The sequence below is a fragment of the Panthera tigris genome, chromosome B4 (assembly GCF_018350195.1).
Source record: "Panthera tigris isolate Pti1 chromosome B4, P.tigris_Pti1_mat1.1, whole genome shotgun sequence".
Lineage (NCBI taxonomy): Eukaryota > Metazoa > Chordata > Mammalia > Carnivora > Felidae > Panthera > Panthera tigris.
The window spans coordinates 15,350,047-15,369,283 of record NC_056666.1 but is presented as its reverse complement, the minus strand read 5'-3'; the positions used below and the strand labels follow the sequence as shown (position 1 = coordinate 15,369,283).

General features: G+C 41.3%; 1 protein-coding gene across 3 annotated transcripts in view; it reads left to right on the top strand.

Moving 5' to 3' along the window:
* RSU1 (Ras suppressor protein 1) overlaps nucleotides 1–19,237 on the top strand; it is a 200,959-nt gene that overhangs the window by 101,606 nt on the left and 80,116 nt on the right. For all 3 annotated transcript variants that reach the window (XM_042991148.1, XM_007081261.3, XM_042991149.1), the window contains one exon: nucleotides 10,362–10,494. In XM_042991148.1, coding sequence (XP_042847082.1) covers nucleotides 10,362–10,494 — 133 coding nt within the window. The remainder of the gene's footprint in view (nucleotides 1–10,361; nucleotides 10,495–19,237) is intronic.

Genomic DNA, 19,237 nt, shown 5'->3' with positions numbered 1-19,237 from the left:
TACCAGGGTGTTTTAATATAAAAAGAAAATAACCTAGAGGCAACTAGGCTTTCAACCTTTAAGATAATGGTTCTGATAATGGAATATTAGACCTGTGAGGGAGGTAAAGAGTGTATTTCCGCAGATGCCTCCCTGGTGCTCATTAAACCCGGTCAAGTTATTGACTGTTCCAATGCTTCCTCAATCAATACCTTTTTGTGGTAGGAGATGCGTGTCCTGTCCTGGAAAGACCAAGAGCCCAGATAAATTGGCCTTTGAATCCCAGCTCTGCCTTATACTACTCATGTGACCTTGGATATGGATCTTAACCGCCCTGAATGTTGTTGCTTTTCTTAAATGAGATGATAATACTTTCCATGCAAGATCTTAGTAACTGCTTAGGATAACGTGTTCGCAAAGCACCTGAAGCTACGACCGGTATATGGTACACGCTCTGCAAATAAGAGCTATTGTAATTACAGTGATGAAAATGATGGTAATGGTGAGTATTCATTGATCTGTGGGGTTTTTTTTTTTTTTGACGTCTTTAATAGTACTAGTAATATTGTCTAAAAGTTAGATTTCTTTCTCAGTAGTCAAGATTTATTATTTTTTGGCTGCTTTATTTAAAATTTAAAAAACCTTTGATCAAATTTTTTTAACGTTATTGAGGAGTAATTGACAGATATAATTGTCTATATTTAAAATACCTACACATTATACAGTTATTTCTAATTTCTAATTACGGTTGTCAGTAGTGACTTTCTTCTGAGTGTGGTCTCCACAAGAAACATTATCTGCCCGTAAGAACTTGTTAGAAATGGAAACTCTTGGGCCTCACCCAAGTCTTTTTAAATATTTATTTATTTATTTATTTATTTATTTATTTATTTATTTATTTTCTATATTGCTTTAACCTACTTTTTTTTATTTTAATCCAGAATAGTTAAAATACAGTGTTCTATTAGTTTCAGGTGTACAATATAGTGTTTTTAACAACTTTAGAAACAGCTTTAGAAAATCTGAAAAACACAGAAAGGGGTAACTTTCTCGATCCTGTCTTTCAGAAATGGCCACTGTTAGGATTCTGAGTGTACTTCCCTCCCACCTTTTCTCTATTCTTGTGTGTTGGTACTTATGTGTATTTTTTAGCCTTTTTCCTTACATGTATGTGTAAATACCTATTTAAAAAAAAAAAAACCTACCATACTTTATGACTTCAATAGCCTATTGTGTTCAGTTCAATATTAAGTCATGACCATCACTGTATGTCATTAAATTTTATTTGAAAACATTTTTAATCATGTGGCTACATAATATGAGTGTTTATAATTTGTTAACCAAGCCCTTAGACATCTGAGTTGTTTACAGATGTTGAGGAGGAACATAAGCAACACTGAGTTGAAAATTTGTATTCATAAATCATTGGGGATATCTATGATCATTTCCTTAGCATAAATTTATTACCAGGATGGAATTACTAGGTCAAACAGTATGGACATTTTTATAGCTCTGAATATATATTGCCAAAATTACCTTTCCGTAAAGAGGTGCCATTTTGTACTCCGACCAGCCATATTGGGAACTGTCTAATTCTCGACCCTTGGCCAACCCTGGGAGCCCCAGTCTTTTTGAATATGTGCTAATTTGAGAGGAGGATGTTTCTGAACTGCAAGTGAACAGGATAGAACTCACTGTCTTCTAGTCTTTGCGTTTCCTTATACTTGTGTGTTCACAAGCATGAATGGTAGATGCTGTCTTGGATTTTGTTTCTTACATGCTAATGGTGTTAATTTATACAGTTTACTCTTCTTATACAGCCTGCTCCTTACTTCTTCAAGACTCCATATGTTTCACTGAAAGGGAGTTGCAGGTCTTCTAAAGGTGTGCTATGGAACAAAAATAACTAGGCAATGTGGATGTGATGGTGAGCCCCATATACCTGTAGGGATTAACTAGGGACTAGAGGGCCTTCAAGGAAGAAAACAACAAATTGTTCCTGTCTGCAGTATCACAAATCAATTAGGTAATGCTATTATAAATATTAAATCTTGCTAATGAGGGAATTGTTGAAGGAACCTGAGATAAAAGATGAACTGAATGCTACACTGGCTGAAAAAAAAGTTTTATCAAGAAGGTGGCCTTTCTGTATACGTTTATCTTAAACAGCTATGGTGAAGGCTGGTTTGTGATATATATTTATCAATCCTATTAAAAGTTACGATACTGAAGGGCACCTTCGTGGCTCACTCAGTCACTTAAGTGTCCAACTCTTGATTTTGGCTCGGGTCACAGTCTCATGGTTAGTTCAAGTTCAATCCCTGCATTGAGCTCTACACAGACTGTGCAGAGTCTCCTTGGGATTCTCTCCCTCTCTCTCTCTGCCCCTCCCCTGCTCACTTGCTCTCTTGCAAAATAAATAAACTTAAAAAAGATTATACTGAAACTTATTCTTTGAACATAAATTTATTTTAGTTTATGTTGCATTAATTAGTGACTTCTGGAGTCTCCAGGGTAACGGAAGCTCCCTCGGTGTTGACATTCCCAGCTTCCCAGGCAGTCATAAGGATGTCCTGAACTCGGGAATTAGAATGGAGAGAATGAGGGCTAGGGGGACGGTGGGTGCCCCCAGTGTACTCTGGGAACTGACTCCAGGAGGGTGCCTCAGACTGCTGCTGTTTAGACATCATTCAGACTTCCAGGAAATGAAATCAGTGTTGCTAAATTTTATTTTTCCTCTCCTTTCAATCACAGACCCTTGAGAAGATCATGAACAGGGCCCCTTCCTCATAAGAGTGTCACTGCATAAATAATAACTGACTTAGGGCACCTCCGGTTTCCGGGGGTTATAAATTCGTTCAGCAAACCCACTTTAGGCACATTGTTTTCGAGTATACATTTCACTCCTTTGCAGATTTCACTTGAAATAATAATAACGAGGAGCATACTGTATAGCGCTTTCCAGTTTATGGAACCATTCTGTACACTTGTTGGCTCTTGTCTGTAGTCCTATCAGTTGGTACTGTTATCCCCACAGGACAGCTGAGGAAGGCAAACCTCAGAAAAAAAGAACAAAGATTGACCCCAAACGTGTCTGTCACAAAGTTGATGTGTGCTATTTGGGATCGGGAGCCAGGTCCTCTGGCCAGATCTCCTGGGCTTCTGTCTACCCTTGGTAGCATTACATAACAAAGGGAAATCTGGCAAGCACAAATGAGATTACCTCCCACATTTGAAAGGATGATTGGGAAATCCTATATGAGCAGCAGGTTAAAACACGAATTATTTATTTAACATCCATAGAAGGTGCCTTGCAGGAAGAAACAACCATGGTGGCGTGTATTGGGGCTGCTGCGGTTCCATTGTTGGGCCGTCATGTTTATAAGTGACCGAGGGCCCCCTTTTTCCATCTGACCCTGGAACACAGATCTCAAATAGCCAAGAAGAGTATCAGAGGGAAACCTATGTAACATGCGATTTTTCTTCTTTGGTGAAAAGGGTTTCTGAACCCTTGTACACAGGGATACATATAAATCAGAGGCCACTTTGTTGGAGCCATTTGGCAGGATATTATTATTTTTTTTTATTTAAATTGTACTCTTCCCCAACAAGATCGGAAGAGCAGCTGTCTATTTAAGTATGTATCCTAAAGCAGCAGTGCATTCATTGGGTGTATTAAATGAATGACGTGTTGCCAGAAAGGCTAAGCAGACAATTGCCAGAATGACAGTGTGGCCTCGAATTCCCCACAGAATAAATTTGAGAGCTGTCATGAGACATCCCAGCTTACTTTGATTGCATTGATGATGCCCAGAAAGAGAAGCAGCTTCAGATCTAGATTCTCAGTCCAGTTACGGCTTTATAGACCATCATCTACGAAGTAGATCATCACTGCAGTAGGATGATGCCATTTAATTTTTTTATTTTTAATGTGTATTTACTTTTGAGAGAGACAGAGACAGAATGTGAGTGGGTTGGGGGCAGAGAGAGGGAGACACAGAATCGGAAGCAGGCTCCAGGCTCCGAGCTGTCAGCACAGAGCCCAGCGTGGACTCGAACGCACGAGCTGTATGACTTGAGCTGAAGTCGGCCGCTCAACCAACTGAGCCACCCAGGCGCCCCATGGACGATGCCATTTTAAATAAGATGGGCTCCTTGGTGCTAATTAATGTGCTTCATGTATTTTGAAATTGTATTTGGCATTTCCTTTCAGGGTACTTTATGCTTTTATTATAAAAATAATCCATACTTGTAAGCACATGAAATTCTCAAAAGAGAAAATGAGTAGTTTATCCTTTGCTCTGCTGGTTCAAATCCCTGTCCTGCCTTAACTTCCCCTCTTCAGGGAAACCCACATTCACGATTTGACGTATGTGCCTTCTTCTTTTACTTTTCACATAAACATTTACTCATGCACATATATGGGATTTTTTTGAGGTACTTTTTTCAAAAATAAGAGCAAATTTAGAATACTCTTATTATTATTATTTTTAATTATACTGTAGACCTCTTTCTAGGCCAGGACATGCAAATAAATCCATTCCATACCTATAGGGCTGGAACATACATTATTCTGCTTCTCACCTGTTGGTGAACATTCTGTTTGTTTCCGGTGTGTTTTATTACCACAAACATTTACTGTTACAATGTAAGCATTATTTTATGAGCCATATGATCATTTTCCATTCAGTAAAGTGTTTTGCTAAAGAAGGGGAAAAGTAGGAGCCTTCCGTATTGAGTTGTTACCTATAATCATGTACTTTTGCGATGAGTGGTATGGTATGTGGTAATAAGAATTATAGAGATTTAGGTGTAGGGTATCTCTTTATGTATGGAGCAGCCGTAAATGTAGCTTGTATTTTGTGTTGGAGTCATTTGTGGTTAGCTTCAGTGTGTGGTTTCACTGAGGAGCAGGGGTGATCTTTCAGCAGTCATAATGTCCCATCTAGACCCCTTCCAGAGCAAATCAATTATCTGCGTTTGGGCGAACCTAGTACACTAATGATAGACTGCCCAGTCAGCCATGGTTTGCTACTTTTACCTTGTTAGACCATGGCCTTAGATTTCTGGGAGTGAGCACCTGGCTTTTAGAGTGCATTAATTTAAAAAAGCGCTCCATGGAATTTTGGAATTACGAAAGAAGGGAATGCCGCTTTGATGGTGTGAAAAATTGGCCCAGATCCTCTGGATTTCCTAATATATGATAAATCATATTTACCGGCCACATGTTTCAGAATTCCAAGTACACAGGAAGAATTCTGAACAGGGTGATTATGAAAATAACCAATTTCCGTAAGTGAAAATGACCATGTTTATTAATGGGGCCGCAATTGCCTATTGCATTCAATCCCATCTGTAACCAGCAAGGAGAACGATTGTTTTGCATGATTTAGTGCTTACAAAATTACGGTGGCACGGCAAAGCTTACTGTACCAGCGGCTTTGGAAAGAAGCATATGTGGTCCTTTTGCAGGTAATAAAATGGCAAATCCAATTTGCGATTGCAGAATAAGCCTCTGAGTGATATATGATCTTCATAGCAGCCTCGGTCAGGGGGTCACCGCTAATCACGGAGCTGGCTGGCTTCCCCTGTGGCCCGGGCCTTCCCACCGAAGAGTGAGCAGAGTGAATCTATGTCTGGGAGCCAGCCAGCCTGTCTGTAGATGCACCACTTTCTAGCTTATTAGATCCTCTTTGTCACAGTGCTTAATCCTGCTGCCTGATCCTTGTTAGAACACCACCAGAGCGCCGCTCGGGCTTCTAATAAAGGAGCTGGGCGAGGGCGCCTAACTAGACGCACTGAAGCGTGCGGCAGTGAGGGGGATTGCATCCTGACTGACAGCGGGGGCGAGACGCTTCCTGCATGTTATTACTTAAAAGGGAACCTACCTCCGACAGCTGACAGATGAGCTTTGCCGAGGCAAGGGTAACTTGTTGCTAGGCCAATATGAGACGGGTGTCATCTTTTCACATAGTATAATGGCCCAGCTTTACTCTAATTATATTAACCCCCTTCTGAAATTGCTGCATTCTGGGCCGGCACACCGGCAGGTAGGGAGGCCGGAGACAAATAGCCGGCTGGGAAGATTCCAGCCGCACAGAGGCAGGTATTGTGCTCTCCGCCGATGACATTAAGTTGAAAAGCAAAATAAGCACGTCCTATTACCCCGAGCCGGGTTAGAGCTCCGAAGAGGCAGTGCCCGGGTTTGGCTTGCACGATCTCCGTCTCTGTCACCTGCAGCAGTCGTCTGCTTTAGGGTTTGCTGTGGATGTTAAACATGGTCTTCCTGCTTCTTTGTTTACAAGGAAAGAGCAGCTTCGACCACCACCGAGCTATTGTTTTGGGTCGCCCCCTCCCCCCAGGGAACTTGAATCACTCCCTGCCAATTCTGGCAGGCAGCCCGGTGAAGATCTGGGAATCTGACTCAGTAGCTGTGTTTGATACTAAAATTAAGCACATGGGGGTGGGGGAGAGGGTGCCCCAGGCCCCCTCCCCCTCTGGAATGCACAGATGAGTGTAAAGTGGTAGAAACGAGAATGCTCATGAATATCCCATGATCCTTTGTGTTGTACCCCGACTTTCGCACTCCTTTTCCCCAAAGGGTACGTGTCTAGCTGGCATCCAGCGTCTCCTGCTCCTGCGTGCTCCAGTTAGCAGACGTCATTAGCAGTCCCCTCCGTCTCTTCTGTCTCCGTTGACAGCGCTTAAATAGAGACATTGCTAGGGACTGACAGATCTCCAGGGGGTTAGAGGCTTCAGACAAAAGGGCCCAGAGAACACGGCTGACCTTTCTTGGCATTACTCCTCTAGCTCTGTCTTCCATGTGTGGCAGTCAGGGAGCATAGAACTTTAGTACGTGATTTTCAGAGGATTACCACTAAAAAGGCTGCCGGCTTCGTAAGAGGCTGCTAATAAGTTAACAAGAGGCCACGTGCATTCCCAAGTGGGTAGGTGGTAGGAAGCAGGCTCTTCCTTCGCACAGAGACATGTACTTGTATCTCAAGCTCAAAGATGATCCATTAAGATTTGCTTCGCTCAGAGCATACCTGTACTCCCGCATTTTCGGGACAACCCTTGGACCTTGGTGGAAGCAAGCTTATGATGCAGCCCAGGAGAAAAGAGAGTCTTCTTTCTCTCACTGTCCCATGGACGTCATCCCCGAGCTGAGGATTGCCTGTGGGGTCTTTCCTGGAGACTGTCCCTGGTCCACAGTTTTCTCACGTGGACCCAGGGCCCTGAAAACACAGCATGGTGAGAAGTGCTCTGTGCTCCAGGTATCGAGTTCCCTTCCCTCATCCTCCCCCTCTTCTTCCGCAGACTAGTCTGAACCACATGTTAAGAGAAAGCAATCCCGTTGAATTAATTCCTGGTGATATGCGAATGTTGGGGAGTCCCAGATGTTCACCAGATTAAATTATACCCATTAGAAATTCAGACTGTATTTCTCAGTAGGATAGATGATTTGGGGAACAAGGAGGAAAGATCTTCAGGTCAGAGTAGCCACTAACAGGGAGATCCCCTTGTTTAGGAAATGGTTTGCTTCCTTATGCCATTCATGCCTTTTGTGGCTTCTCTTCCTTTTTTTCTTAGCCACTTTGGAATACGTATATTTTTCCAGATGTCTGTTATTTATTTTCTCATAGTTGGTTTCATGCCGATGTCAGTGGGCAGGCCTCAGAGGCAGGATAAACATAGCTTGTTTATGGGGTGAAGATTTTAAGAGAGGTGTTTACTTCCACTGCCTCCACTCCCAGCTTATTAGTGAATTTGCTATACCATGGTGACTGTTGCCTGCTGTGGGGCCTTCCCTCAGTGACCACGCTTCCTAAGAACAATGGGCAGCATATTCACTGTACGTTTAAAACAGGCCACTTAAGAAATACGGGATTGTTGGGGTGCCTGGGTAGCTTAGTCGGTTAAGCATCCGATTTCTGCTCAGGTCATGACCTCACAGTTCGTGAGTGCAAGCCCGGTGTCAGGCTCTGTGCTGACAGCTCAGAGCCTGGAACCTGCTTCGGATTCTGTGTGTGTCTCTCTCTGCCCCTCCCTTGCTTGCATGCGCGCGCGCTCTCTCTCTCTCTCTCTCTCTCTCTCTCTCTCTCATAAATAAACATTAAAATTTTTTTTAAATATGGAATTGGTTTTATTGTCTCTTTTAGAATTGTTTTTATTTTTAGAGAGAGAGGGAGAGAGCAGGGGAGGGGGGAGAGGGAGGCAGAGAATCTTAAGCAGGTTCTGTGCTGTCAGCATGGAGCCTGATGTGAGACTCGATCCCACGAAGTGTGAGATCATGACCTGAGCTGAAATCAACAGTCATCCACTTAACCGACTGAGCCACCCAGGCACCCCTAGAATTGTTTTTAAACGGAAGACTTTTTTTCAGATGTTATATTCATTTTTAGGAAAAGAAAAAATTGGAAAAAGTAATAGAATTATGTGGAAGAGAGGACATAGAGACAGCAAACAAGATCCTAAAAGAAAAAAATAATTACAGAGGAATTTAAACAAGATACAAATTTTTATTCTTGGAAAGCTAAAACCCCTCCCCAGGAGAAGATAAAAAACAAATAGCTCAGGACTTATAGCTCACACCCAAGTAGGATATGCAGCTAAGAGAATTTGGACAACTCAGGGATTTTGACTTGCCTGAGGCAGTTTTCTGACTCCTGGTTTAGAGAATAAAGCCTATTAATTTACCCAGTGATTTAATATCTGACTAATGATGTTTAACCATTAGGATGAGGAAACTGACAATATTGATAATCTTGGAGAGAAATTTATCTGCTTATTTTTGTAGTTGACACCAACAAATTCTAAGTAGCTTTGGAAAAATGACGAATTACTCACTCATTATATTTGGTAATATCTGTTTTCTTGAGAAGCATTTTATTAAATTGTAATCACTTTTATATTGGTCTTTATTTTTCTGAATAGTTACAAGTTCGTATAACAAAAAGACAAATTGAAACCATCAATTGTTTTAAGAAGAAGTATTACACCATCTTCCCAGTACAAATGTTTGTGCATTTCTTAAGTTCAGATCAGCTAGGACATTATGTGCTTCATGGTATACTTGCATCCCAGAATGTGTTTTCCTTATCCTGGGTTATCAGTTATGACACAATTGGCAAGTAAAGTTTCAAAACTGGACAGGCAAGGGCACGTTGGATGTATCTTGGGAAGAATAATCGGTGAGTCTCTTGTCCTGCAGGCTGGGAGTCTGAAAGTGGACTTCCTCAGTAGGGCCTTTAGGGGAAGGCTTTAGGTGAGTCTGATGCCAAGTAACCTGAATACGCTGCTGCTCCAACACCGTGCTGTCCTTGTCTCTTGCGTAGGCAAGCGTGTGGTGGGAAGCTCTTTCACACGTAGCCTTTACCATTTTTGAATATACCAAACGGGGGGTGGGGGAAAAGGTCAGCTGACTATTAACAGATGATATTCAGATGGGTGGCACTTGCTGACTTTGTTATGCTACCTTCCTTAACTCATCCGTGGTTGATCTAGAATATGTAACCTGAAAGCTTCACCAGACAGTGTAGAAAGAACACAAGATTTGGGGTCAGGAGCCTTGGGTTCAAATCCCGACTTTGACATGTTCTGATCTTGGACATATTACTTAATTTTGCCATGTTTCCATTTCTCCATCTATAAAGCGATGTCAATTATTGACCTTAGGGATTGCTAGGTAATCAAATGAAGAAATGGTTTTTAAAGCTAATTCATCAGCTGGTAAGGAGTATACAGATGTGAGTTTCCAGCATTTCTGTGTTAATGAGATTCAGTGCTGATTCTGTGATGTGCTTATGGTCCCTGAGTAATAAAACAATAATTTTACTTGGGCAACGTTCTTAGCTTCCTTCACTCATGGTCTGCTTTGATGAATGGTGATGTTGATTGGATTGGGTTTAGATGAGATTGGACAAGCAATAATATACATTGTCAAATAGAATTTCAGGAGGTTCTAAAAGGCTTGTATCTTTCAGTCTTGGATGGGTCATTTCCTTCTCTGTAAAAAATACCTAGAAAAATAAATTATGTGCTGCATGTGCACGAACTCCTTCCAGGTTTCCTTCCTTCTTACCTTTTTATCTCCCTCCCTCCCTCCCTCCCTCCCTCCCTCCCTCCCTCCCTTCCTTCCTTCCTTCCTTCCTTCCTTCCTTCCTTCCTTCCTTCCTTCTGTTGTTAATTTCTTGGGCCAGGGTACTATCACTAACATTTCTTGCATACCAGTGAGTACTTGAAGTAACATTTTTAAAAAATCAACTCAAATGATCCAAGAGGTATTTTGGGTTGTGCCGTGGTTACTGGGCAGGACTCCTTAGACCTGATTTGTGTTAGATGAAATGAACGTCACCTCTCCTCTTTTCCTTCCATCATTTCAGGAAACTTGGATTTAACTGGTCAGAAGCAAGTGTTCAAAGCAGAGAACAATCCCTGGGTTACCCCCATTGCTGACCAGTTCCAGCTTGGCGTGTCCCACGTGTTTGAATATATCCGTTCTGAGACATACAAATAGTAAGTAGACTGTGATTCTCTAAATTAGTAGACTGTCGTTTTACAGTATTTGTAATTATGCCATTTTTAAAAACTATCATATGACCTTGTCATATTGGTGGCGGTTAGCTTATAGTATTTTTAAATGTTTTATTAATAACCACAGGTAGTAACTGCCCCTGTTATTTATAGATTATTCTTAATTGACGTTTTCAAGGGGAATTCACACCAAAGTTGTTGAGAAAAATTTTAAGGCATTAAATTGGTTGCATATTCATGGCACTAACGAAATTCACCAGACACATTAAGATCAGCACGTACTTTTTTCTCCTTTGAATGCGAAGAATAAGAAATGTTATGAACAAAATTGTTAAGCAGTTTATTTATAGCATTAGGAGGAGATACTAGGAAAGCATCATTCTATTCTTTAGAAGCTCTTACTCTAGCAAGATGATAATCTCTCTAAGAGAAAAAGAAAAGGCAGAAAAAGAGGAGGAGGAATCAGCCAGCTTTAGTCACAGCATCAAAATCCCTTAAGTCCTTGCCCTGGGTCAAGGGCGACCTTGGGGAGCCAGCTCTAGGGCCTAACTGTCCACACCTGTTTCTTCCTCATTGTGTCAAAGGGCAGCTGGAATTCTTCCATCCCCACTTGCCCTGTTGGTTCCTGCATCTTCTGACGTTATTTCCCCCTCATCCCACCCCCATCCCTCAGTTGAAATGATCATTTATCGCAGTGCTTCCCGATCCTTAATGGTGAAATCTAGTCCCTTCTAGTGTTAAACAAATACAGAAGAGACTGGGAAAAAAAAAAAAAAATCCATACTCTGATTTAATCAGATTTTGTGTCCAGCACCATCCTTTGAGAATTTCACATCCCAGCTACTAGAGAAGAGCGCGAGAATCATTAAAGGTCACATTCAGTTAGGAGTTTGCTTTTTGGGGCTTAAAAAAAATCCCCCCCACTCAACACAGGCCTCACTGAGTCCGTGCTGGGGCAGCGGGTCAGGATTAACCCACAGGGCAGAATCCCTGCCGGTAGATTGTCAACTGTGTGCTTCTGGACCCTCCTCCCGTGTACCGTGTTCCTGGTCTCACATCTAGGACTTGGTGTAGTCCTGTTTGCCTCGGGCAGAGCCACAGAGAAGATGATCCGGGAAGAACGATGGCGTTAAAATTAAATACGCTTAAATTGCTGAAATGATAGCATATCCTCATATGTGAAAGCCACTTAAAGCACAATTTAGGTTTCTTTTAAGATGCTACTGTGACATTTACAATATGCCTTTCAAGACTTACCTCAAGAGTAAACTGAGAGAAGTAGAAGCTGTGTTTTATTGTTTCATGAGCCTCCTAGTTACTTGGAATGATATATATAGTGTCTTTAAATATGAATATAGCTCAGCCTTGGAAATTAGTTCATTATGAAAATGTGTGAAAATATAATTGCAAATGAGCAGCGTATTGTTCATTTTTTTCCTCTTAAATTGTTAATCATTGCTATCATCAGTTTTAGATAGAGGTCTGATATTTTCTCAGTAAATGGGAGTCTCCATAGATCTTCGTTTGTAGGTTATCTTTTCAGAAAATCATTGTATATACCTTAACATAGAGAAAAATACACAAACAAGCTTTTATGAACTCAGAACTGGGGAAAATATTCTGTTTTTCATTCTAGATAACCCTGTTTTATTTTATCATCCATTAATTTATAATCTATAGAGTATTAGAGCACATTGCCTATAAAAGCACTTCTAATTTTAATTTCATTTTAAAAGATTACGTTTTGAATTGATGGATATTGTGTTAACTCCGAGTCCTTGACTAATCACCATCATACACAAACTGTTGTATGTTACGAACTATTTCTGGTTATTTGAACATGGTTAGGATGTTGGATGAATGAGGCTCACGGCTTCGATTGAGTTCGTTAGTGGGCTCTTTGAAAGGGACTGTATATGACACAGCATTTTCATCAGTAGCATATTTGTTGCCTCTGGCCCCGTCTCTTACTAGCATCCTAGTTTTGAGGGTCAGAGTAATGTAAACATTTTGCCCACTGGCTTATGTTCTGATTTCCTCCTGGAGAACGACGTTATCCTTTATACAGTGACATGAGCATCCACAAGCTTAAGTAAGCGTAGGGGAGTCATCACCCCCTTTCTTGGGGGACCAGTTAGTACAACGTTCACTGCTTTTAGAGGAGTCTGTGGGAGCCTCAACTGGGAGGATACACTTGATGTGACCTCCTTAAGGGCAGGGACCCTTCAGAGTTCTCCCTCAGAGTTCTCCCCTTCTCCTTAGGAAGGAGAGAAGTGTTGGTGGCTTGGTATTTCAGCTTTCTGTCCTTCGCCCATTCTCCCACATCTTCTGGGTTCACTCCTTTACTGAACGTACTACCTGAACACGTGGCCTATTAACTAAGTTAGATGCTAAGTCAGACTCTTAGTCTTTTTTAAAATAGTACTTACACAAAAATGCCACCATTATGTTTCACTGAGTGTTAAAATGTAAGGTCTTCTTGGGGTGCCTGAGTGGCTCAGTCGGTTAAGCTTCCTACTCTTGGTTTGGGCTCAGGTCATGATCTCACGGTTCGTGAGTTTGAGCCCCGTGAAGGGCTCTGTGCTGACAGTGACGATCCTGCTTGGGATTCTCTCTTTCTGCCCTTCCCTGACTCGTGCTTTCTCTCTCTCTCTCTCTCTCAAAATAAGTAAACTTAAAAAATACAATAAAAGGGAAGAATCTCTTTTATATGAATAGCTGTACATTACTGTGTCCTCATGTAACTAGAACCCAACTTAATTCTTTAATTTTTTTCAGCAGCCACTTCCTAATTAGAGGACCTTTTGCATCCTTATCAACTACCTGAAAAAATGTTATTCTAATTAAGCAGGTGCTTGGCTACTTTTTTTTTTAAAGCTGGGCATGTGATGACTTTGAAGGAGCCGGTTTATTACACATATTTTTTTCAAAAAAGCCAATTTCACATTCAGCACCTTCACCTTAGATATTCCGTTCTAAAAGCTGCAGTTTCTACTCTCGCTTGTCCTTTTTTGTGTAAGCCACATAGACCCCTTCCAGCAAAAAGTCCCTTTTTTGTGTATCGATCTTGAGACGACTCCCATGAAAGCACATTTTCATTTTGCTTTGGCACTTACTTGCCAACGCCTCTGCTTCCTTATTTTCCTTTTTTCTAACCAATCGACCCATTCCTAAGTGAGATCAGTAAACACCTCACCGGCATGTCTCGTTTTCATTCATGTCTGCGGTCGACTTTCACAGCGACCTTCACGTTCCAGGCACATCCTCAGAGGCCTTCTGAGTGTAGAGCAGCGACAGGTGGAGAAGACAGATTATCTGATTTCCAGGCTCTAATGGACTCCAAGAGGAGCCGCGGACATTGGAAACAAAACAGTGCAATCAGTGTTGAGGAAGAATTAAAATGTTCCGAGAGGATTTGACACGAGGAAGATAGGAACTTGCGCAGTGGAGCAGGGGCCGGGGAGACGCGGGTAGGTGTGGCCGGGAGCATGTTATGGTAGCGTGCTGTAGAACACGCTTGGGGCATTCATCATGCCTTCCAACTCATTTCTCAGGTGGGGACTGTTCTTTGTTATTTGTCATACTTCAGCCAGGGGAACATATTGGCTGGTGTCATTGCATAAAAAAAGCCGCTCATCCAGTTTTTGAGGAGCAAACCCTACAAGTACACCCTACAAGTACATTAGCATTTTTCAGGCTGTCCTTGGGCCATAGGGTCACCTCCTAACGCTGTATCCGGTGGTGGTTTTCTCCTTGTTTGACCTCTTTTATTTCTGTGAAGCAGAATTATGATAGAATAGTCACCACTTGTTTAGTTTCCAGAAGGTAGATTTTTTTTTTTTTTTTTTTTTTTACCTCCAGGAGGAGAAGTCAGATTAGAGTCAGGATCCTTGACAAGATTCTTTGTGAAAGGGAGTAACTCACACTTTTCACATTTCCATCAAGGAAGGTGGATGGGAACCGCAAGCCATTTTAAAAGCTGACAAGTTAACTCTTAACAAAAGAAGAGGTTTGACAAATGTTAGGCTGAAAATGTGTTGGTTGAAAGAGGCATTTGGAAAACAGGCACCCTCATGAAGGCTGCAATTTGCGAAGCATGGCTGTCCTTAAGCCTCATTTCCAGAGCGGCATAACTCAAAGGATGCTTCCCTGGCATTTTCCTGTCTTGTGACTTGCTTTTGTCTCTAGGGGAAGGCGCCACACTCACTTACTTTATTTTCTTTTTTAATCTTCAGTGGAGACTGGCCATACTATTATTCATGCCGGTTCTTGGAAACATTTTAACAAAGCAGTATTTGGTGGATGGTGGGCAGTGATGAGAAAAATGCCAGCAATCTCTTTTCACTACAAATCTAGCAAAATAAGTCATCCTGTTCGGCTTATAAGGAGTAATACTTTGATCTTCTGGGTATCATCTCCAAACTTATTTTACTCGTACAGTTAAAACTAAGTAATGTTTTCTTTTTTTCTTCACTGTGTGCCAACCTATCACAGGCTCTAGTGGACGTAAATGGGCTTTATTAAACAACTGTCATATCCTCTAATGCCTGCTGAGTCTGTGACCTAGAAGATCCTTAGATAACAGATATATCTGGTCTACCAAAAGGCTGAAGCATTTCAAACCTAATAGGTGACCCCCCCACCCCCCTGCCACCCGTTCATTTTAAGACAGGCCTTTCAGGAAGGAAATCCCATTTAACAAAACTTTCCAAACCTTATTATTCTCTGGTGAAGTATAAAAATGGATGCATAGAACTAGCAGATGGTTTTATAAATATCATGGAAAGATGAAGGAGAGTGTTAAACTTCCAGGACCTTTCTAGCAGTTAGTGAATTTTACATAGTGACTTAGGAATGCAGAAAAAACGTAGACTTCTCTTTCATTACTGTATCTGAAAACAGCTCAAATTAAGTCAGAGAAAAACAATATTTCCTTAGAGTAGACGTGAAAATGAAGAACCAGTTTTGGTTTTTTTTCCCCCCTAAAGCTTTGGACATAAAAGATTGTTTTTATTTTTAAAGGTTGACTGTGTATTGGGTGGCTGGTAATTTATATTTCCTCTATAGATGTTACATATGTATATTTTTTTCTTGTTAATAAACATATTATCACATTTGCACCGTAACATAAAATATGATTCAAATTCTTGACATCTCCAGATCTATTTGCATGCAAATATGTTGCATTTATCTAACATCGCTAAGAAATAGCAAAGAGAAAAGGGAAACTGTCCATAAAGTATATTTTGGGTAGTATGAGGTCATATCCCTTATCTGATGTTACCTTCAGTGGTAAAATTACACAGCGCTCCTTTTTCTCCAGATAGTATGTTACCAGCACAAGGAGTTGAGACCTGTTTATTCCACTGAACAGACGTAATTTGGGATGTAGTATCAGCTGTCGTCCTTTGACATACTCATTCACCTGTTGCTGTCTGTGGCCATGAGCGATTCATTGCTCTGGTAAATTAATACCTCCCTCTTAAGGTAACAGGAAGAAAACAGATCATGTGAGAAAAGAGTACATAACAATTTTCTCTCTCTTACAAGTTTTTTGATTAGATTAATGTAATTTACATTTAAAAGGATTTTTGCTCTTCTGCTTTTAACTTGTTTAGCACTATTATTCAGGTAAACTTGAGAGGTAATTAGTAATTTTCCATTTTCTTTGTACATGTGCACATTTCTTTCAATACATGAAGTTTTTACATGCCTTGTGAAGCTTTATTTTTCTAGTTTTATTTTATTTTATAGTTCGTGCAAAATGGTTCGGTTTTTTAAATGGAAGGTATTTCCCATTCGATATTGCCGGTGCACCTGAAGTTTGGGAGAGTTAAAGGAGGGAAACTCTACCCCCTAAACATAGTAAGGTCAAAGTTGAACCTTGCCAGGGTTTACAAACTAGCTTCAGGATGCTCCCTGTTATTCCTGAATGCATCTGGGAAACCCTGTCTTACACATATTTCGCGATGTTTTTTACTCTGACTTGAATATACGCGCACACTTGGAAAAGCTTCCCTCCCAAACCCATGTTCGCTGTGGTCCTCCAGTGTGGTCACGCTGTAGCCACATTGTGCTGGCCTGCCAGCCCTGTGGGGACAGGTTCGGGCATGTTTGGCCGATGGGCAGGAGCTGTGTCAGTCTTTCTGCATTTTATGTAGCCACTAGTGTCCTTACCACTAAAAAGTTGAATACATTTAGGGGCGCCTGGGCGGCTCAGTCGGTTAAGCATCCGACTTCGGCTCAGGTCACGATCTCATAGCTTGTGAGTTTGAGCCCCGCATCGGGCTCTGTGCTGACAGCTCAGAGCCTGGAGTCTGTTTTGGATTCTGTGTCTCCCTCTTTCTCTGCCTCCCCTGCTCATGCTCTGTCTCTCTCTGTCTTAAAACTAAATACAAACATTAAAAAAAAAAAAAAAGTTGAATACACTTAGAATAAATGGGAAAAAAACACAACTTCCACGTCAAAGGGAGAAGAGTGATGTTTATTCTGAACCTCACACCTTTATGTAATACTGTAAAGAACAGAACCTTCATGTCCTCCCTCCCCCACCCCATCTCCTCGCTTGTATGTTGACTGTCCAGCTTGCATTAAGCCTGTCTTGTACAGCTGTACTGTTATGTACAGCGTGATTCGTTACAGTTTCAATTTAAGGTAAATAGAATACAGATAATTTGTTCCACTTGACAGGAGAAAATCAACATAGCCTAGACCCAGCTTGCCCTCTGAAGGGGAAATGTGTCAGGTTACTTCCTCTTCAAGAGCTATTTTGAGTTCCATTTTTAGATGGTATTCACTTGATAGAATCACATTGATCTATTGAGTATTGACCTCCTCAGTGAAATGAAATTGATCAGCCTTGCATATTGACAACTTTTTTTTTAACTTCTACTCGTCTTAAGTTCAATGCTTGATGCTTTCTGTCCAGCTAAGATGAGTTGTTGCCTGTATTTGCAGTTTTTATTTGAGAGATAAATTAATAAGTGCTTTTATAATAAAGAAAAACCTTGTGGTTTCTATTCTCTACACAGCAATACCTTGTTTTATTACATGCGGGCTTTTCATTGAGGCCTGGTCTCCTATTCTGGTTGCGAATTACTGGAGGGTTTTGAGGAGGAGTTTTTGGTAAATTTTTGGGAGTTCAGTACTGTCAGCTATTCTGGTTTAGAATGTTTACAATATGAAAGGAGTTTCAATCAGCTTTATCCTATAAAAAACTCAACTGTGAGTTACGTTTATAGGCACTTGTTGATGTTCCAATTTATTTGTCAGCCATTAGGGCAACAACTTTTCATATTTTATCCTCTTCTGTTTGTATATTATTTCATGTATATTTTTAAGACTCATGGTATCAGTACACCTGGATGGCTCAGTTGGTTAAGCGTCCAACTTGAGCTCATGATTACACAGTTTGTGAGTTTGAGCCCCACAGCTAACAGTGCAGAGTCTGCTTGCGATTCTCCCTCTCCCCCTCTCCCATTACCTCTCCCTCAATTGTTCCTGTGTGCTCCCCCCCACCCTCTCTCTAAATAAATAAACTTAAAAAAAAAAAAAAAGACTCATGGTACAAAAAGTTTGTGGTCAAGAAATACTATTTCTGGGGCGCCTGGGTGGCTTGGTCGGTTAAGCGTCCGACTTCGGCTCAGGTCATGATCTCACGGTCCATGAGTTCGAGCCCCGCGTCGGGCTCTGTGCTGACCGCTCAGAGCCTGGAGCCTGTTTCAGATTCTGTGTCTCCCCATCTCTCTGCCCCTCCCCTGTTCATGCTCTGTCTCTCTTTGTCTCAAAAATAAATAAATGTTAAAAAAAAAATTTTTAAAAATACTATTTCCACTGTAATAGTTTGTCATAGACTCTGGGTCTGAAGTTCTCTCGTCCAGCAAGAGAGCGGACACGGGATTAAAATGCAAGAGAGGCTAATGTTCAGGAGGAGACAAGAGCCCAGAGTGAGGGTCCATGCTCCATTTTTATTAGGATCAGAAGGCTTACAAGCGTGATAGATGTGCAGAAAGAGACAGTGAAACCTTGAACATTAACTCATGCGTGTGGGGAAATAAGGATTCGAAGATACTGCTGTGTTAGGGGTTGGGTCAATACAAAACAAAATCCTGGAGCCAGGCAGATGGTTGTTTGGGCGGGCAAGAGGCTCCCCTTTGGGTCTTTTTATTTTAGCTAGCCTAGGGGATAAGACCCAGCATGCTACCTCAGGGTCAACAAGGCACCTTTCTTTTGCTAATTAGCTCTGCTCCTGGCAATTTCACCCTGCTTTGGTCTAGAGCCCAGTTTAGGTGTTTACCTATTTTGGTCCTTCTCTCCTGTGAAAGCAGCTATTGTACTAAGTTGGGGGGCGTTGTCACCCAAAATACGTAATCTTGATTACCTAATCTTGGATGCTTACATTCTGTGGCTTCCTAATTCTTTATGCCTTGTTAACCCAGGGGTGCAAGCTCCGGGAGTTCCTCAGGCATATTCCCCACAACAGTTAATTTTTAGGTAGTCTCACTTGTAGCATACACTGTTTCATCACCTTCAAAATGTATGTCTTATTCTCCATCCAAGTAGATAGTGTGTTTTTAGAAAATAAATAAATTATCATTGAGGATGTGGTTGTTTTGGATGTCACATTTACCAGATAAGCACATAGCTTTTTTCTTTTTCTTCCTGCTGATACCTAGTTTTGTCTAATTGTGGCTGTTGAAGCCATTCAGCAGAACTTTATTATCTT